General features: G+C 42.0%; 1 protein-coding gene across 8 annotated transcripts in view; it reads left to right on the plus strand.

The window, feature by feature from the left end:
* Positions 1–21,710, plus strand: part of VPS41 (VPS41 subunit of HOPS complex) — a 176,571-nt gene that overhangs the window by 31,063 nt on the left and 123,798 nt on the right. For all 8 annotated transcript variants that reach the window (XM_048839148.2, XM_048839147.2, XM_048839149.2 and 5 more), the window contains one exon: positions 2,033–2,110. In XM_048839148.2, coding sequence (XP_048695105.1) covers positions 2,033–2,110 — 78 coding nt within the window. The remainder of the gene's footprint in view (positions 1–2,032; positions 2,111–21,710) is intronic.

The following is a 21,710-nucleotide window of genomic DNA, read 5'->3' on the forward strand; positions in this document are numbered from 1 at the left end:
GGCAGACCATAATGGCTGCTTACCAGCTACCATTGGGGTGTCTGTGATATGTTGTTTTGTTATACATGCAAGATTAAGACTTGTGCAGAGTGTATTTTTTCTTCAGAATACTGGTGCAGCTGCTCAAGAGGCCCATTTTAGGGTAGTTAAAGTTCATGTTTTAAATTTAAGTTAAATTTAACTGTATGAATGAAAAACAGTGAGTCTCTCTTTTAAACATTAAAGACTTAAAATCAAACAGATATTTTGAAAATTGGAAAGAAATTCCTCCTAGTCTGGGATCATTTTTCAGTCTTAAGTGAATTTTTAAACCCAACTGATTAAATAGAATTTTATGTATGGAAATTTCCAGAATACCAACCTTAACTATAGGGTCACAAAGCGTGACTCTACAGTAAGGCTGTTTTAAGTATCCAAACGTTCTTAGATTTCTAGCAAACTAGATACACTATTTATGAGGAGGATCAATATTATTAGAAGCTAGGGGATTGGTCTTTTGGGAATTGGTCTGTTACAACAGAGAGCCTAAAAGCAAAGGTAGAGCGTAAGCTCCTTTTTTTTTTTTTCTTCTGGGGGTGGGGGAAGGTTAAGGAAAACCATACAATAGGGTTGGCACAAATGAAGTTATAGTCGTATTATACACATACTTCTGATTAGAACAATTTGACTTTGTTGGGAGTCCCAAATTCTGGCTTATATAGTCAGACTAATTTCTCCCCGGAATTATTTTTTCTTTCAATGCTATAGCATCATATTTTCACCAGGCTTGCTGTCTGCACTGGATGACTAATCGTCCTGGCACCTGGTGCATTCAAGCAGGCCTGTGCAGTGGAATAGTCATACCTAGTTATGTCTGCACACCTGATGTTTTATTAACCAGTATTGATTTTTTTACCCGGAGGACTTTTTTCTTCCTGAAAAAAGGCAACCTTGCAGGAGTGAAAGGCATTGCAGGGGATGAATTTCTAATGAAACCCTTCTTTCCCTTTTTTTTGACTCCTCTTTAATGTAGCTTCATATTTTAAGTGCCTGAACTGAAATTTTATTTTAAGCAATTCCATTTTGATAAATCCTTTTAAGCCTTGACTTTCTGTAAGGTTATTTTTTAAAGATTGTGCTGCTTGACTGACACGCTTAGTAGTGCTTGTAAATTTGAGCATTTCATTATTGGTTGCAATGAAGCATGCTCACATGCAGTGAAATACAGAGAATTTAGGAGCCTAGGCCATTTGAGTAATGTTAAATAGAAAAAAAAAAAAAGAAAGAAAAGAAAAACCCGTCTGTCATATATCAAGTAGTACTGAAGTTTCTGCTGGTTTGTTTAGGATTGGTTCACACAGTTCAACTAACAGTGGCTCTCCTGGAATCATTTGCCCTTTTTACATCTATCAAATAAATGTGTAGTGCTGTTATGTGTATTTGTTGAGAAATAATTTGTCATAATAAGACTGTCATAGTATAAAATGGCTGGTGAATGCATGCATCATTAAATGTCAGAATATCACAGTGTCAAAGAAAATAAAGAATCAGGATAATATTAAGTGCATTAGATCTTTAAATAGCTTTCCATGGTATTCTGTGGTAATAAGGGCCTAATAATTGGTAGCTTTGTTTTTGAATATTTATTGTATTGGCAAAGAAGAATTAAAAGTAAACAGCTTCTTAATAATTTCCATAGCTTTATTTTCAAGTGTATGTTACCCTTGCTTTCACACTACATTTTTAATTTGCTGCCACAGTCCATCAGGCAATACGTACAGAGTGCAGACATACCATTCGTTGTCAGTAGATGAGGGTTCCCATGACTCATTCTGACAGCTAACTTGCACGATCACAATAATATGGGCTTCAAGCCCTGTTTTATTCTTTAGGTGCATCCAAAATAAGCTTCGTCCATAGAATAATTTCTTTTAGGGTGCTGTTAAAAATTAATCTGCTGAATATCCTGGAGTTCTTTACCTGGTGGGATTTTTTTTTTAAAGTTGCAATGTATTTATTTAATCAGTCTCTTTTTCTCTTTTTCTTATCACAGTTTTTGGCACTGGGCACACATTATGGCAAGGTTTATTTACTTGATGTCCAGGGAAACATCACCCAAAAGGTTGACATTGTAAGTGAAACATAATTTAGAAAATTTTATTGCGATGCAAAATATTGTGATGTACCAAATAGTAAATAAGGTTATTGCTCTCAATACACCTGAAATTTTAAAAATACATTTAAAAAACTCCTACTGATATGAGAGGATGAATACAAAACATGGAAAAAAGACAGTATAACACATGGTCTCATATGAACACATCTAAGATTGTAGGATGTGTTCATCATTACTACAGACAAGGAAATACATATTTGTGATTGTAATTAACAATAATCATCTACCTCCTCTAGAGGCTCTTGACTTCCTTAAGGTATTAGCCGACTATTGTTGATTGTTAGTATGTGTGCTATCATCTTATCAAGATGCCAAAAGTAATTGAAAATTGATTGATTGCCTTGCTAGTTCAGTTTATCTACTGCAAATATATAAAGCTAATATTTTATGTGAATGTTTTGAAGCTTAGGCTCTTAAGGGATTGTATTGATTGAAGGAGAAGAGGCAGACTACCTTTTTTAATTTTTTTTTTATTGTTTCTGGAATCATTGAGGATGAATGAAATGTTGAATTTAAAGCTGTGTTCTAAGGTATTAAATGCACATTTTTAAAGTATGGAGGGTTTGAGTGTGTGCGTTACTTTCTTTTTGCTTTGTTTTATTTTAGTAAATATTTTGTTTCTAGCATTGTCACAAATTCCAGTGGGCAGACCTCCCTTTTTCAAAAGCAAGCGTCAGCTCTTGTCAGAGTATGTATCACAAGATGGCGACATGTTTGCAAAATAGAACACATGTTCTGAAGCTGACACAGCTAGCTGCACATGAAAGGTGAAAGGTTATATTTTTATATTTGAAAAATCTAATTACACAATTGTTTCCAAAAAAATAAAAACCACCAAAAAAAAATCTCCTAGGAACAGCCTTTGAAGGAAATTTTTATATTATAGTGGTCAGATTGACAGTGACCTTACTTGAGATTCGTGAAAGTCAAGTTAACTTTTTGTGCTCCGTCAGCCCGACAGCATTTAATAGATTCATAGATTCCAAGGCCAGAAGGGACCATTGTGATCATCTAATCTGACCTTCTGTGTAACACAAGCCATAGAACTTCCCCAAAATACTTTCATGGGAAGAGGGGCTTTGCCTGGCTTCCTTCCATGTTCTGATTACTTTACACAGGTGCTATTTGCCAAAGACACACACTTGTAATTTTACTCCAATCTGATTTATTTGAGGCAGATCAGAATTTTATCTAAAACCCAATTTCTTCATTTCTAAGGTATGCATTAAGGGACCGATCCAAAATCTATTAAAATCGGTTAGTGTCTTTCCCCTAGATTCAGGCCTGAAATGCATCTGCCTGATAGTTATATTTACCCCACAGATAGACTCTGTGTGTTACATGCCTGAAACACTTCCTCTTGTTGCAGGTCTCCTCTTCCCCCCCAGTCCTACAACTAGTGATCACTAATGCCCCAATCCTACAAGGTGATCCACAAAGCCCCGTTGATTTCAGTAGGGTGCACTGCATGGGCATAAGGGCTCATCTGCACAGATCCCAGGCAGAGTCAGAACCTAAGAATAAGATGGATGCCCTACCAGGAAACAGAGGCAAAAAAACCCCAGTCCCTCAATGTGTATGTATGTTGTTTGCTTTATAACATACAATGCTAGCCACAGCTACTGTTTTATGTTTGTTATAGTAAAGTTAAGGTAGGTTACGTAAGCATTTCTATTCTAAAATCCCTTTTTCAACTTGCTTATAATTCTCCTAAAATTTTACTATTCCAGGTTGAAGTTTTCCAGGTCTTGTTTATTTGTAAGGATGATTGGTTCTGTTGCTCTTGGGGTCGAGCACAGTATATGTGTGTGTGGGGAAAATAAACTGTGCCTGTTCAGTTTTACTATCTTTAATTTTTTTCAACTTTTTTTTCAGCAGCTGTAATGCATCAGTAGTTTAGAATAGAAAGCTGAAGTTAAGTAAGGTTTAGGAAGAAGAGGGGTCTTTTAAGATTCTGATTAAAATTGTTCTTGATATGACAGAGTGATGAGGGTTCTAAATTGTAGTGTAATATAATGCATTTTATTAATCACCAGGCATTCTAAAGCAAAGAGGGCTGCATGTGTGTGAACTGTCGCAGTTCTGAAGTACCCTTCCCAAGCTTACTGTACAATCCCTTGAATGCTGTTTCCCAAGATGGAGAGCAGCAACTACTGAGGCAGTTTGTCCTCATTGATGTGCCTCTTTCCATGCCAAAATCACTGCCATCCAGCCTAAACTGTGTCTGAAGTCACTAGATTACAGAACAGAGAGACGCAACCATCAGATGGGGAAGGAGCATGACAGCCTTCCTTCCCCTTTCTTTTTCCCTTTGTCTACCATTTTGTCCTGCACAGGGTTGTGAAGAGAAAAAAAATCTTCTCAGGAAGGAGAGAGTCACACAGTATCCCCCAATCATACCCTTCAAAAGCCTAAGATTTTTTTTAAATGCTCTGCAGTTAGGAGAGCTAGTTAACTTTGGTTCTTGCTGGGTTCTGTCTCCAAGGAGTAAATCGGCTGAAGGCCTGTTACAATGAATGGTGGAATTTATTATTTGAAGAAAAGGATTGTTCAGGTAAGTAGGCTAAGGTTTCTCATGAAAGAAATGTTACTTCAGATTGTTGCAATCTTGGAATCATTTGCAGCCCTGGCAAATGAAGAACTTCAAGACTAAAATTTCACACACCTTTTTAAAAAGTTCATTTTTTTTAAAGCATAGCTTCAGATTTCTCCTTTTAGTATAGTTAAAAGGACACCAACAACTCAAAGTCTGTCTGTTTAAAAGAAATGAATTAAGTAATTTCAGGTACCATCCATGCCCCTAAATGTCTCTGCCATTTTTGTGGTTTTACAGCCAATGTTTTACTGTATCTTAAAAATATTCTTCTCTTTCACTGTCACTGTGTGAAAGATCTACACAAACAGGGAAAACTGATTATCAGGAGAGACCGTGAAAATGACCATAGACAAAATATTGCCAAATGCAAAAAATAAATTGGGGGAAGGGGGGGAAAAAAAACCCCACCTCACCCACCTTGTGTCTCTAGATTAAAGTAATTGTTTTGTTTTATTGGACCAACTTCTGTTGGTGAGAGAGACAAGATTTTGAGATAACACATTACTCTCATTTATAGTGATCTTAGGTTTTAACGGTAATGATAGTAGGTAAAGATATTTCAGACAGACTTGACTATATTGCTTTAGGACCAAAAACCACTCAACCCCATCCTTTAGTTTAACTAAGCTAACCACTATTAGGAAAACTTATTCCTGGGTTGAAAGAGGAAAAAGTAGTCCAGAGGGTTTTGCCACTTAGGCCTGGTCTACACTACGGGGTTAGGTCGAATTTAGGTCGATTTTAAAATGAATGCGTCCACACAACCAACCCCATTCCGTCGACTTAAAGGGCTCTTAAAATTGACTTCTGTACTCCTCCCCAGTGAGGGGAGTAGCGCTAAAATCGACCTTATTGGGTCGAATTTGGGGTAGTGCAGACGCAAATCGACGGTATTTGCCTCCGGGAGCTATCCCAGAGTGCTCTATAGTGACCGCTCTGGACAGCACTTTGAACTCCGATGCACTAGCCAGGTACACAGGAAAAGCCCTGGGAACTTTTGAATTTCATTTCCTGTTTGGTCAGTGTGGCGAACTCAGCAGCACAGGTGACCATGCAGTCCCCCCAGAATCTCAAACGAGCTCCAGGATGGACCGAAAGGGAGACACTGGATCTGATTGCTGTGTGGGGAGAAGCATCTGTGCAGGCAGAACTCTGATCAAAAAGAAGAAATGCAAATATATTTGCCAAAATCACACAGGGCATGTTGGAGAGAGGCTACAACAGGGACACACAGCAGTGCTGTGTGAAAGTTAAGGAGCTGAAGCAAGCCTACCAAAAGACAAAGGAGGCAAATGGTTGCTCCGGGTCAGAGCCCCATACATGCCGCTTCTGTGATCAGCTGCATGCCATTCTAGGAGGGGACCCTACCATTATCTCATCACTGTCCGTGGACTCCTGCAAGGGGGGAGTCTCACGCAACACGGAGGAGGATTTTGTGGATGAGGAGGAGGAGGAGAATGCGCAGCAGGCAAGCGGTGAATCCGTTCTCCCCGGCAGCCAGGACCTTTTCATCACCCTGGAGCCAATACCCTCTGAAGGCAGGATCCCCGACCCTGAAGCTGAAGAAGGCAGCTCTGGTGAGTGCATATTTGTAACTACAGTACAGGGTTTAAAAGCAATAGTGTTTAATGTTTGATTTGCCCTGAAGAATTGGGATGCATTCGCGGCCAGTACAGCTACTGGAAAAGTCTGTTCACATGTCTGGGGATGGAGCGGGAATCCTCCAGGGACATCTCCATGAAGCTCTCCTAGAGGTACTCTGAAAGTATTCTGGAATCATTGCAGAACAAAGCATGGCAGCGAATGGTCCTGGGTTTTGGTCACATTTGAATGGACGTGCAGATCCCTTTGGAAATCTTAGACAGAGTCTGCGGATGCCCAGGGTGCACAGATCATAGAATATCCGGGTTGGAAGGGAACTCAGGAGGTCATCTAGTCCAACCCCCTGCTCAAAGCAGGACCAATCCCCATTTTTTGCCCTGATCCCTCAGTGGTCCCCTCAACAATTGAACTCACAACCCTGGGTTTAGCAGGCCAGTGCTCAAACCACTGAGCTCAAGCAACATTCGGTCTATATCTTTCTGCATTAGCCTCAGGAGTGATATCATTCATGGTCACCTGGTTGAAATAGGGGAATTTTTGTAAGGGAACAGTAAAAGGATTCCGTTCATGCTGGGCTGTTTGTGCTTGGCTAAAAGGGATCATCCCAGAGAATAGCCACACGGTGGGGTGGGAGGAGGTGTGTGCTGCACATCCACCCGAAAACCGCAGCCCCTCCTTTTAAATGTGAAACCGAACCCATTGCTTGCTATGGGAAAGGATGGCACTGCAGTTTGAAACCATTCCCACATGTTATGCGTAAGAAGCCAACCCCGCGTACCCTTTGCCTTACCATGGATGCATGGAAACCGAATTCTGTTGCCCAGCCATGTGTGGTGTATCACCATACCAGCAGGCGCTTAATATAAAAGGCAAAATGCGACCCTGTACCTAAAGCACATGTGCTGACTGCTGTGAATTGTTTGATTCACTGTGAAAGAGTCTCCCTTTTGTTCTCAGAAATGCATCATCTTAAATTTTACTCTCCCTTTATATTTCCCCCTGGTGCAAATGTTTCTAGGCTCCCCCTATCATCTCCGTCCCTGAGGTTATTGCAGATTAGAAGGCAAAAAAAATGCACTCACGATGACTTGTGTTCCGAGCTCATGAAGTCCTCCTGCAACAGCAGCGGCGAGCTGAGCAGGCTCCATGCTTGCTGTGGTATGGCGTCTGTAGGAGAGCAGAGTTGCAGCGGAAGCAGTGGATGATGACGGATGCCACAAGAATAGATATTTATACAGAACGACGAGAGGACCTGCAAGGTGGATTCATGGCATCAGGAGAGCAGAATTGCAGCGGAAGCGGTGGATGATGACGGTTAGCAGTTGTACTGCACCGTCTGCTGACAGCAGCACCCAGGACACAACAGGAGTGGTGACGCTGAGCTGAGCTGAGCGGGCTCCATGCTTGCACGGAAAAAAGGCACAAAATGATTATCTGCCGTTGCTTTCATGGAGGGAGGGGCGACTACTGACATGTACCCAAAACCACCCACGACAATGTTTTTGCCCCATCAGGCATTGGGAGCTTAACCCAGACTTCCAATGGGTGGCGGAGACTACAGGAACTGTGGGATAGCTACCAACAGTGCACCGTTTCATAAGTCGATGCTAGCCACGGTAGTGAGGACGCACTCCGCCGACTTAATGCGCTTAGTGTGGACATACGCAATCAACAGTATAAAATCAATTTCTAAAAATAGACTTCTATAAAGTCAACCTAATTTCGTAGTGTAGACATACCCTCAGATTCCTCTGAAAACTGACAGGTAATTTATATGATTGTTATGCAAAATAAATGAGAAGTTTCCTCACAGTTTTCCCTTGGTACTCTCCATTTTCCCAGTCCCTTTTTTTTCCTTTCTCTCCTTCCCAACCTCAGGAATATATGCATATGGGAACCTAATTATCTACATTCTGCTTTTTTCTGTTTCATAGTGATTAAAATTTATTTTGATACAAAACATGAGGCTGATCTTGGAAGACTGGACTCTTGCAGTATGGTTTTTTTCTGTTCGTTTAGCTTTGTCAAACTGGCACGAGATGTGGAAAGTACCTTTGCAGAATCTCTACTGACTAATGTTGATTATGTGCTTTCTGTTGAAAACTGAAGTAATTCGGTACCTTCCTATAATACTTTGCAAATTAAAATCAGGCAGCTCTAGAAAGTAGCTGGGCTCTTTGCATTTTTCCTTTGTTTTTTTTTTTTTTTTTTTTTTTTTTAACTCCTAGGGCTCTTGATTCTGTAAGGTGCTGAGTGGGGAAGAAACTTTCCTTCTGGGCAGGTTATCCCATAAGCCATGAATGTTGGCTCTGATTCTGTGGAGACTTAAACACGTACTGTACTTTATGCTCTGGGAGTAATCCCATGGAAGTCAATGGGAATACTTAGTGTGTGTAATTTTTAAGCATGTGCATAATAATCTTTGCAGGATTAGGGCTGGAGTTTTCTGCACCACCTTCCTGAAGCATCTGGTACTAACCACTGTTGGTGATGGGATACCTTGAGGTGAACAGGTGGTCTATTCAAGTTTGCAATTCCTGTGTTCCCAGAAAAATGAGTAGAGGGAATCCAGTAGGCCCCAACAGGTTTGGAGGCCTTCAGCCAGGGGGGATTAAAGGAGAGGTGTTTTCTTGGTTTAGGCCCTGCATTTTGGTGATCTCATAATTGCTATGCTAATATCCTGGTACAGACACCTTCTCCTCACCTAGGATGCCTTTGCTTTCACCAACATGGCTGTTTTTGTTGGTGAGAAGCACTTACGATTAACTGATATGCATCCTCAAATCACATGCATTTGACAAACTGGTGTTCTTTTGTATTAAGGTTCAGTGCATTGAGTGATATGAAATGCGTCAACCACTTTGAAAATTATGACTAAAAGGCCAAAAAAACCCCAAACCCTGATAACTCCACTGACAAAGGATTGTGCAGAAGTGATTTACAGCGTGTGAATTCCAAATGCCTCTACATCTTTGTTTTTGTCTTAGACTGTCTACAATTGATTAATATAATTATTGCCTCAACTGACATCTTGTGGATTAAGGACTTGTAGCTATGAGGACAGCTGTGCAAACATTTAGTTAAGTAACAAATCAAAAACCCTTTTGGGGGCAAAAATAGATGCCTCCTTTCCCAGGTGTTTTAATAAACATCATGTTTAAAACACATGTGGTAACTAGTCTTGGGGTATGTCTACACTACGGAATAAGGTCGAATTTATAGAAGTCGGTTTTTTAGAAATCAGTTTTATATATTCGAGTGTGTGTGTCCCCACAGAAAATGCTCTAAGTGCATTAAGTGCATTAACTCGGCGGAGCGCTTCCACAGTACCGAGGCTAGAGTCGACTTCCGGAGCGTTGCACTGTGGGTAGCTATCCCACAGTTCCCGCAGTCTCCGCTGCCCATTGGAATTCTGGGTTGAGATCCCAATGCGTGATGGGGCTAAAACATTGTCGCGGGTGGTTCTGGGTACATATCGTCAGGCCCCCGTTCCCTCCCTCCCTCTGTGAAAGCAAGGGCAGACAATCATTTCGCGCCTTTTTTCCTGAGTTACCTGTGCAGATGCCATACCACGGCAAGCATGGAGCCCGCTCAGGTAACCGTCACCCTATGTCTCCTGGGTGCTGGCAGACGCGGTACGGCTTCGCTGCACAGTAGCAGCAACCCATTGCCTTCTGGCAGCAGACGGTGCAATACGACTGGTAGTCGTCCTCGTCGTGTCCGAGGTGCTCCTGGCCACGTCGGCTGGGAGCGCCTGGGCAGACATGGTCGCAGGGACTAAATTTGGAGTGACTTGACCAGTCTCTTTAGTCCTGCAGTCAGTCCTATTGAACCGTCTTATGGTGAGCGGGCAGGCGATACGGACTGCTAGCAGTCGTACTGTACCATCTTCTGCCAGGCAGGCAAGAGATGAGGATTGCTAGCAGTCGTATTGTACCATCTTCTGCCGGGCAGGCAAGAGATGAAGATGGCTAGCAGTCGTACTGTACCATCTTCTGCCGAGCAGCCATGAGATGTGGATGGCATGCAGTCCTTCTGCACCGTCTGCTGCCAGCCAAAGATCTAAAAGATAGATGGAGTGGGTCAGAACAAGAAATAGACCAGATTTGTTTTGAACTCATTTGCCTCCTCCCCTGTCTAGGGGACTCATTCCTCTAGGTCACACTGCAGTCACTCACAGAGAAGGTGCAGCGAGGTAAATCTAGCCATGTATCAATCAGAGGCCAGGCTAACCTCCTTGTTCCAATAAGAACAATAACTTAGGTGCACCATTTCTTATTGGAACCCTCCGTGAAGTCCTGCCTGAAATACTCCTTGATGTAAAGCCACCCCCTTTGTTGATTTTAGCTCCCTGAAGCCAACCCTGTAAGCCGTGTCGTCAGTCGCCCCTCCCTCCGTCAGAGCAACGGCAGACAATCGTTCCGCGCCTTTTTTCTGTGCGGACGCCATACCAAGGCAAGCATGGAGGCCGCTCAGCTCACTTTGGCAATTAGGAGCACATTAAACACCACACGCATTATCCAGCAGTATATGCAGCACCAGAACCTGGCAAAGCGATACCGGGCGAGGAGGCGACGTCAGCGCGGTCACGTGAGTGATCAGGACATGGACACAGATTTCTCTGAAAGCATGGGCCCTGCCAATGCATGCATCATGGTGCTAATGGGGCAGGTTCATGCTGTGGAACGCCGATTCTGGGCTCGGAAAACAAGCACAGACTGGTGGGACCACATAGTGTTGCAGGTCTGGGACGATTCCCAGTGGCTGCGAAACTTTCGCATGCGTAAGGGCACTTTCATGGAACTTTGTGACTTGCTTTCCCCTGCCCTGAAGCGCATGAATACCAAGATGAGAGCAGCCCTCACAGTTGAGAAGCAAGTGGCAATAGCCCTGTGGAAGCTTGCAACGCCAGACAGCTACCGGTCAGTTGGGAATCAATTTGGAGTGGGCAAATCTACTGTGGGGGCTGCTGTGATGCAAGTAGCCCACGCAATCAAAGATCTGCTGATATCAAGGGTAGTGACCCTGGGAAATGTGCAGGTCATAGTGGATGGCTTTGCTGCAATGGAATTCCCTAACTGTGGTGGGGCTATAGACGGAACCCATATCCCTATCTTGGCACCGGAGCACCAAGCCGCCGAGTACATAAACCGCAAGGGGTACTTTTCGATAGTGCTGCGAGCTCTGGTGGATCACAAGGGACGTTTCACCAACATCAACGTGGGATGGCCGGGAAAGGTGCATGATGCTCGCATCTTCAGGAACTCTGGTCTGTTTCAAAAGCTGCAGGAAGGGACTTTATTCCCAGACCAGAAAATAACTGTTGGGGATGTTGAAATGCCTATATGTATCCTTGGGGACCCAGCCTACCCCTTAATGCCATGGCTCATGAAGCCGTACACAGGCAGTCTGGACAGTAGTCAGGAGCTGTTCAACTACAGGCTGAGCAAGTGCAGAATGGTGGTAGAATGTGCATTTGGACGTTTAAAGGCGCGCTGGCGCAGTTTACTGACTCGCTTAGACCTCAGCGAAACCAATATTCCCACTGTTATTACTGCTTGCTGTGTGCTCCACAATATCTGTGAGAGTAAGGGGGAGACGTTTATGGCGGGGTGGGAGGTTGAGGCAAATCGCCTGGCTGCTGGTTACGCGCAGCCAGACACCAGGGCGGTTAGAAGAGCACAGGAGGGCGCGGTACGCATCAGAGAAGCTTTGAAAACCAGTTTCATGACTGGCCAGGCTACGGTGTGAAAGTTCTGTTTGTTTCTCCTTGATGAAACCCCCCGCCCCTTGGTTCACTCTACTTCCCTGTAAGCTAACCACCCGCCCCTCCTCCCTTCAATCACCGCTTGCAGAGGCAATAAAGTCATTGTTGCTTCACATTCATGCATTCTTTATTCATTCATCACACAAATAGGGGGATGACTACCAAGGTAGCCCAGGAGGGGTGGTGGAGGAGGGAAGGAAAATGCCACACAGCACTTTAAGCACAGCACTTTAAAAGTTTACAACTTTAAAATTTATTGAATGACAGCCTTCTTTTTTTTGGGCAATCCTCTGTGGTGGAGTGGCTGGTTGGCCGGAGGCCCCCCCACCGCGTTCTTGGGCGTCTGGGTGTGGAGGCTATGGAACTTGGGGAGGAGGGCGGTTGGTTACAGAGGGGCAGCAGTGGCAGTCTGTGCTCCAGCTGCCTTTGCTGCAGCTCAACCATACACTGGAGCATACTGGTTTGGTCCTGCAGCAGCCTCAGCATTGAATCCTGCCTCCTCTCATCACGCTGCCGCCACATTTGAGCTTCAGCCCTCTCTTCAGCCCGCCACTTACTCTCTTCAGCCCGCCACCTCTCCTCCCGGTCATTTTGTGCTTTCCTGCACTCTGACATTATTTGCCTCCACGCATTTGTCTGTGCTCTGTCAGTGTGGGAGGACAGCATGAGCTCGGAGAACATTTCATCGCGAGTGCGTTTTTTTTTTTCTTTCTAAGCTTCACTAGCCTCTGGGAAGGAGAAGATCCTGTGATCATTGAAACACATGCAGCTGGTGGAGAAAAAAAAAGGGACAGCGGTATTTAAAAAGACACATTTTATAAAACAGTGGCTACACTCTTTCAGGGTAAACCTTGCTGTTAACATTACATACATAGCACCATGTGCTTTCGTTACAAGGTCGCATTTTGCCTCCTCCCACCGCGTGACTACCCCCTCAACCTTCCCCCCTCCCTGTGGCTAACAGCGGGGAACATTTCTGTTTAGCCACAGGCAAACAGCCCAGCAGGAATGGGCTCCTCTGAGCGTCCCCTGAAGAAAAGCACTCTATTTCAACCAGGTGACCATGAATTATATCTCACTCTCCTGAGGATAACACAGAGAGATAAAGAACGGATGTTGTTTGAATGCCAGCAAACATACACTGCAATGCTGTGTTCTACAATGTTTCCCGAGTACGTGTTACTGGCCTGGAGTAGTAAAGTGTCCTACCATGAAGGACGCAATAAGGCTGCCCTCCCCAGAAACCTTTTGCAAAGGCTTTAGGAGTACATCTAGGAGAACCGCAAATGCCAGGGCAAAGTAATCCTTTCACATGCTTGCTTTTAAACCATGTATAGTATTTTAAAAGGTACACTCACCAGAGGTCCCTTCTCCACCTGCTGGGTCCAGGAGGCAGCCTTGGGTGGGTTCGGGGGGTACTGGCTCCAGGTCTAGGGTGAGAAACAGTTCCTGGCTGTCGGGAAAACCGGTTTCTCAGCTTGCTTGCTGTGAGCTATCTACAACCTCCTCCTCATCATCATCTTCTTCGTCCCCAAAACCTGCTTCCGTATTGCCTCCATGTCCATTGAAGGAGTCAAACAACACGGCTGGGGTAGTGGTGGCTGAACCCCCTAAAATGGTATGCAGCTCATCATAGAAGCGGCATGTTTGGGGCTCTGACCCAGAGCGGCTGTTCGCCTCTCTGGTTTTCTGGTAGGCTTGCCTCAGCTCCTTCAGTTTCACGCGGCACTGCTTCGGGTCCCTGTTATGGCCTCTGTCCTTCATGCCCTGGGAGATTTTCACAAAGGTTTTGGCATTTCGAAAACTGGAACGGAGTTCTGATAGCACGGATTCCTCTCCCCAAACAGCGATCAGATCCCGTACCTCCCGTTCGGTCCATGCTGGAGCTCTTTTGCGATTCTGGGACTCCATCATGGTCACCTGTGCTGATGAGCTCTGCATGGTCACCTGCAGCTTGCCACCCTGGCTAAACAGGAAATTCAAAAGTTCGCGGTTCTTTTCCTGTCTACCTGGCCAGTGCATCTGAGTTGAGAGTGCTGTCCAGAGCGGTCATAATGGAGCACTCTGGGATAGCTCCCGGAGGCCAATACCATCGAATTGTGTCCACAGTACCCCAAATTCGAGCCGGCAACGTCGATTTAAGCGCTAATCCACTTGTCAGGGGTGGAGTAAGGAAATCGATTTTAAGAGCCCTTTAAGTCGAAATAAAGGGCTTCATTGTGTGGACGGGTGCAGGTTTACATCGATTTAACGCTGCTAAATTCGACCTAAAGTCCTAGTGTAGACCAGGCCTTGGTTTGTGCCAATGAAGTCCTATGCTTAGCCTGTATTTCCCCCTCTAAGAGCCACTTTATAATTAGGGTTGGTTTTTAATATTATTTCAGAGGTGGTGCATGAATGCAGAAAACAAATTTAAATAATGTTTTAAGGCAGTCTTTTGGTAGGAAGAATTGAAATCTTTTTAGCATGTAACATTTTGGAGACCATCAAGACTGGAGAAATTTTTTAAAAAGCATGAAATATTTAAGAGACACCCCTTTTGTTGTAGAATTTTATAAATGCATATTTCACATCCCTTCCAGGCTGGGGCTTTTTATATATATAAAATGTAATTATTTTTAGGTCATCTCTATAAGACATCATATCTATATAGGTATATATATAGATATATATAAAAAAATTGTTAGGTCAATTGTTAGGTTGACCTAACAATTTTTAATTAATCAAGGTGGCAGAACAAAATAGTAAATAGGTTGTCTCTTGCAATATTGAAAATTCAAAGGTGATTTTGTTTTAGTTATAGAATAGTTACACTTAGTCCTGCTAAACTTTCAGCATCTCCTGGCCAATAGCTGGTTGTCCTCCTTGCTTCAAGGTACGTCAAATGTCCTGCCAACATACCTGATGTCTTAGTAGGTTGTGAACAAATGCTGCTAAGGCTTTTGAGGATAACGTGAGGCTTCAGTTGTCTTGACCCAGCTTTGAAAGAACTTCCTATCTTCCGAGAACCCAACTTCAGCAATGAAACAGCAGTGTTTTCTGTGTTCTAGATGCAATTGCTAGGGATGAAATAGAACCCAACCAATGGCGGTAAGGGACATAATGCAGCATTCTTCTCTGAGTAAGATCACTTTTAACATTTGATTGTATAATCATAGAATCATAGGACTGGAACGGACCTCGACAGGTCATCTGGTCTAGTCCCCTGCACCATGGCAGGACTAAGTATTATCTGGACCTTCCCTAACAGGTCTTTGTGTAACCTGCTCTTAAAAATCTCCAGTGATGGTGATTCCACAACCTCCCTAGGCAATTTATTCCAGTGCTTAACCACCCTGACAGGAAGTTTTTCCTAATGTCCAACCTAAACTGCCCTTGCTGCAATTTAAGCCCATTGCTTCTTGTCCTATCTTCAGATGTTAAGGATTAAAAATTTTTCTCCCTCTTCCTTCTAACAGCAATTTTCAAATACATAAAAGGTTATGTTCCCTCTCAGTCTTTTCTTCTCCAGACTGAACAAATCCAATTTTTTCAATCTTCCTTCATAGGCAGGGGTGAAAGTAACTTACCGGTACACCGGAATGCTGAGCAGGGGCGGGGCCTCAACCGGAAGACGCAGGGCCTTTCAAGATTTGAAGGCCCTGGGGCTCTGGCTGTGGCCTTTAAATCACCCCAGAGCTACCAGCTGCAGAGGCGGCTGGGAGCTCAGGGGCGAATTAAAGGGCTCTGGGCCCTCTAAATTACCGCAGGAGCCCTGGCACTGCTACCCTGGGGCGGTAGGGCTCCGGCGGTGATTTAAAGGGTCTGGGGCTCCCCGCAGCGGTTGGAGCCCTGGGCCCTTTAAATCACCGCCGGGGAAGCTGGTCCAGTCCAGCACGGTGTACCAGCCCGTACCGACTTACTTTCACCTCTGCTCATAGGGCATATTTTCTAGACCTTTAATCATTTTTTTTTTTTTTTTTTTCTCTTTCCTGGACTTTCTCCACATTTGTCCTGAAATGTGACCTGCAGAACTAGGCATAATACTCTTTTTGAGGCCTAATCAGCACAGAGTAGAGTGGCAGAATTACTTCTCGTGTCTTGCTTACAACACTCCCGCTAATACAGCCCAGAATGATGTTTGCTTTTTTTGCAACAGTGTTACATAGTTGACTCATATTTAGCTTGTGATCCACTGTGATCCCCAGATCCCTTTCTGCAGTACTCCTTCCTAGGCAGTCATTTCCCAAGAAGATATTACTCTAAATGGAACTTTTGTATTGTTTTAGTTTTAAACTTGCAAAGTGTCACTTGTTTTGATAAGCTACTTAAAATTTTCTGTTCATTACTTTATCATTTTAGTTGGCATTGTCAGGCTTTGAAAGAAGATTTAGTGGTGCAATGAAATGAAACAAAAGAATTTAAGATAAAGACCAATTAGCTGAAAAACCTCTTTTGTAAAGGTCCCACCAGAATTTCCTGGCTACTTTGCAATACATGGCAGTGTACATGTGGATGTGTGCTTAATCTGTTGTTCCAAAAAAGAGGGTGATCTGCCTTTTATTTTTTAAGGAAAATTAATACAAGTATTGTATTTAAACAAGATTACAGTTGTGACATAAACTAATTGCCCTTCCAGGACTCAACTTTATTTCCTCTCTAATGTGAATTAAGGGCAAGCATCTGGCTCAAGCTGGGTTTTCTATTTTCTTATTCCTCAGACATCACAGCTTTAAGTCCCTATCCTGTTCCAATTTAAAGCAGTGGGAAAACTCTTAGAAATTTGAGTGATTTAGGATTGGCCCTTAATGTAGGGGATGTTCTTATTGGATTTTAAAGAAAATCTTTTTGGACTTTGATCTTAAGACTATCAATTGTATGATAACTAGGGCTATATGAATAGTATAGAACATCTATTTAAAACACTTCTGTAGTGACTTCAGATGATTCGAGTTTGCTAAAAACCTAGGAGTGACTTATATACCTTTTTATGAGTGTAGGTTTTTTCCAGTGCTAGAAAGAGATAAACTATGATCTTTCCCTGTTCTTATTGGTATTACCTAGTGCCTAGGAGCCCTAGTTATGACCAAGGACCCCATTGTGCAAGGTGCTGTACAAATAAAGAACAAAAAGATGGTCCCTGGCCCAAATATGGATGTTTTATTGCTGGTGAACTCTAATATTTTTCAAGTGGTCTGGGGAGCTGTTGAAACTTCTCAGTCTTCAAGTGATTCTTCCTGATAGTTTGGCCCACTACAGAACCCTTCTAGGGCAGAAGTCATTACCACCCTGCCCTTTTCATATTACTAGATAGGAGGAGGATCTTAGCTGGATGAGGCAGAACAGGTGATGTCCACTGGACTGTTCTAGGGTTTAAAGAGGTTCTTTTGACCAATGAAGGTATAAACAAAAAAGCCCTTATGGGTATTCTGCGTATCATCTTCATGTAATTCACACGTACTTTTGGAATAAATGTTGGAAGTAGGAGAAGCAAAGAGATTAGACTAACATGGGGGTGGTTGCAGGCTGCGGGAAGGATTTATTATGGATGTAAAAATCTTATGTCCAAGAAAAGGAGATAAACTGTACCAATACAAAAGAAGTTGGAACCTTGGCATCAGAGTGTTTTTTCATTTTTTTCCACCCATAATCTCATCATTGTTTGTTCATTTGTTTGTTAGTTAATAGGAGCCAAATCAGGGGAGGGTCTGTGCTATAGTTGCTGCAGGCAAGGTTTTAAATTAGAATTGGCAGAAGAACTGTTCCTTGAGAATATCTCCGACTTAAGGTGGGGTCCACAATGTGAGAAAGTGTCGGAACCACAGTTTTATGGCATTTGTAATTTGAAGCCAAAGTGCAGTATTCCTATACTAGTATGGATTAAAACAAAGAGCCTTATAAGGAAGCCAAATTACAATCAGCAGGCTTCTTTAGGGTTTTTTAATGTAACTTGACTGACACAGTCAACTCTGTTTTTTTTAATTATTATTGCTGTTATATGCTTAGTTTTTAGTAGTTCATAAATTTAAGTAAAACAACAAAAAGTAAAGTGTATCTTTTGTTCAAATACATAGCTTGCAGCTTACAATAATTGTACTGTTTTTAGTATATAAAGATGTCAAATAGTGTCATCTGGGTTTTTTGCCAACTATTAAAAAGTCTAATAGTGTGCTTACATTCATCTCTTAAATACTGTTGGCCATCATGTGTCAGCCTTTTTGTGGTGTCCAGATTTTTGCTAACAATCATAAGTAGTAGCACGTGTTTTACTAGTTAAATTAATCTAAATCAGATTGTGAAGTCTGTCTGCTCTCCCATTGATTCCATTCTACCATATTTTCCTCCTTTTATAGTTTTAACACTCCTCTCACAGTGTCTATCTATACAGTCTGCACACCTTCTCCTAAAATGATTATCCTCCTCCTAAGACTAAATTGCCTTTCTACAGCTATTTGGTTACTGCTCAAACATGCATCACCCCATCCTTCTCCTGACACAGTGTCATCTTCCTAGAGCCTGAATCTGACTGAGTCCTGACTTTTCTATTGGGTCAGTTTCTTGTATTGGTTGTGTAGCAGTTGAACTCTCTTTGCCATTTCTTGATCCAGTTGGAGGCGCTGTATTAGAGCTACCTACCATGCAGCTCAACGTGGTTGAATAGGACTGCCAGGGGAACTTGCTAATGCCACTTCTTAATAAGCTGGCAGCTCCTACTTGATGACTTTGGTCTTCTGTTTGGTAGTATAGGAGGAGCTCTGGGTGGTAATGGTGGAAAATGTATTAAATCCAGTTTCCTTTTAAGGATTACCCCAGAAATACAGTTAATTCTCATATTATGAGAGAGTGCTAAATTTTAAGTAGATTACAGATGCTATCTTAAATATAGATATGTTAGTAAATTAGAAGGAAACTCTCTCGCGCGCTCTCTCTCTTTCTCTGTTTTTTTGGTATGTGTTAGCAGAGCACATAGTAACTCAAAAAATGTTAAACCCAATAGAAGACTTTACTACTGTTCTACTAAGTAAATTTACATATTTCCTTTTCAGCCTCTTGATCTTTCCTTTCCTTAGAACAAAAATAACAGTGACAGGTTGTACGTAAAGCACAATAACGATCAGACCTATTTGTTAGTGCTCTTTTGTTTTATCACTATCCAGGTTCACTGCATAAGTTCTCTGGATTTATGTTGCATCCTGTGACACTTGAAAAACACTGTACTTAACTTTTAGTTATTAAAATTATAGGCAGTTTTTCAGAGACCAGTTGCCAAATACAACATTTTTCAATGATAGGAGAAAATTAAGTTTGAAATTATAAATTAGTTATTATTTTTTGAAGAAACTTACACAAAGAATATTTATACTTTTCTTTCAGTTTTGATTTTAGAGGGAAAAGTATTTCCAGAGGGTCTACCTTTTTAAAATCCCTTTATTTAAAGTAAATACTACAATTAAAAATGTTGTTTTTGAGGTAAAAGATAACTATGAATGCATCTTTACACTCCTTTCTCCTTATGCTTTCCAAATAAGCTTAGTTCCTAAAAAATATAAGCTGCTAATAGGTTGCTGTACATCTATCAATTGTTAATATTTGAGAGACCACCACTTCCCAGCATAACTCCTTTCTAAATTTAAGAATTGGCTGGCAAAAGGCATTTGTTTAATGAGTGACCATCTCCTCTCTCCACTCCTGTTCGAACCCTGATGCACCTCCCCTGCCTGAGCTCCGTCTTGGCTAGTGGAATGGTCCAGCTACAGCATTCCCTGTAGTCGGAGTTCAGCCGTGTTAGAACTCGTACAGTGCTGTCTTTTAGCAAAGAGAAGACTTATTACATAGATGTTCATTTTCTAAATCCTAACAACCTTTAAAAGCATAGGGAGGATTTGGACAGGATTGGTTCTTAAGAAGCTAGTATACTGCTGATTTCCAGAACTATTTTCCTTTTGTTAAACTGCATCTTATATTGGAGACAGCCATTTTCCTGCCTAGATAAGACAGGGTCCTGTGTGTCTATACACCAAAATCAGAAGTTTCCTTGTCAGAATTATTCAGAGTTCTGGTATTAATAAAATATTATTTGCATTAGGAAATGTTTTTCTACTTAGAAAGTAAAAATCAACTGAATCCTTCTTGGAGGACAGTGCTTGTTATCTAAGGTGACATTAATGATGGGGCTGAAGCCCTTTGTTTCCATTTAAAAAAAAAAAGACTGTTCTTTTAGGAATAAAAAAATGACATAACAGGGACATAACATGATGAACAAAACATGAAGGGAAAACTAAGATTTTATTCCCACAGGGGGTAAGGTATTGTTGATCATGAACTTTGCACATCTAATTCAGTTTCCCTTCTGCAAGATGACTTATTTATTTAAAAAGACATGACAGGGTGTATGGTTGTTTTTTATTGTAGCCCCGATAGAATGCTAAACTCAGACAATTCAGATTGGTCGTAGGTGTTAATGCCCTGAACATGACTTGTATAGCAACAGTAGCTACTTTCAAGTTGATCCTTGACTGTGGCACGCAGGAGGAGGCTAATCCCTTCCACCCCTATGTTCCACAAGGAAATGAAGAGGAGAGAAAAGTTTTGAAAATTTGTATCTTTGCATTTCACTATTCTGAAATGCAATCCTTTGCCTCAAAACTACAGACCAGCTGGTATGGATTACTAAGAGTAAGCAGGCACTGTATGACACTGGAGTTTTGAAGATAGAAAAATAGATGATATATATGTCGGGTGGGGAAGGGGGAAACAAATGGAGAATGAGTTTTTGTGGTTTGTCAGTGCTAAATAAAGTATAGTGGAGGTCCTTTCCCTACTATGCCTGATATTGAAATAGAACCTCTTTATATGTAAATGCATTGGAGAAATTATTTGGGATCAATTCAGCTTTACATTTGGTTTTCTCTGTCACAGTTAAGATACTGCACACGATATGCCACTTTCAGTAGGCTACTGTGCGCTGTATGATTCAGAGTCTCATCTCTTGTGTGAGTGCTCTCTCACTCTTCACCACCTTTTTGGTCTGCAAATGTAGCTTAGGATCCTTCTGAGAATGAGAAACGTGGCTTGATCATCACTTAGGATCTCTCTGCCAGACATGGTGTATGCTTTTCAGATATGACTACAAACCAAAGGAAACTCCAGAATTGCCCCTCTGGTGACCAAACAATGTAGAATTTCTATGGACTCAACAAGCAGGAAGCTTGAAATTTGTTTTCACATGTGTCCTTTTAGTGCTTATTTGTGCAAATATCTAACTGACAATAACTGAAAATATATATGGGAAATTGCATTTTATTTGTAGCCAGTGACCTGAGTTTCAGGTTGGATTGACTCAATGCTTGGATATTTTTTATTTTGAAATACATCAGGAGGATTTCTATTTATTTTCCTTTCAGGTAAGAGAGAGACTTCATTCCTGTATAGTAGATCTGTTTCTGCCTGATTCAGTGCTTATGACTCTCATTGACTTCCGTGACAATTGGAGCAGGCCCCTAATCTACAACTCACCTTTAGAAAATGACTTACACAGATCGTCGCCCTTAAACCTATCCTCCTATATTTTAATGGTTACGTTAGAGATTTGTTTTGGGTTTTTTTTTTCT

Source organism: Caretta caretta, chromosome 2 (assembly GCF_965140235.1).
Source record: "Caretta caretta isolate rCarCar2 chromosome 2, rCarCar1.hap1, whole genome shotgun sequence".
In the NCBI taxonomy this organism is placed as follows: domain Eukaryota; kingdom Metazoa; phylum Chordata; order Testudines; family Cheloniidae; genus Caretta; species Caretta caretta.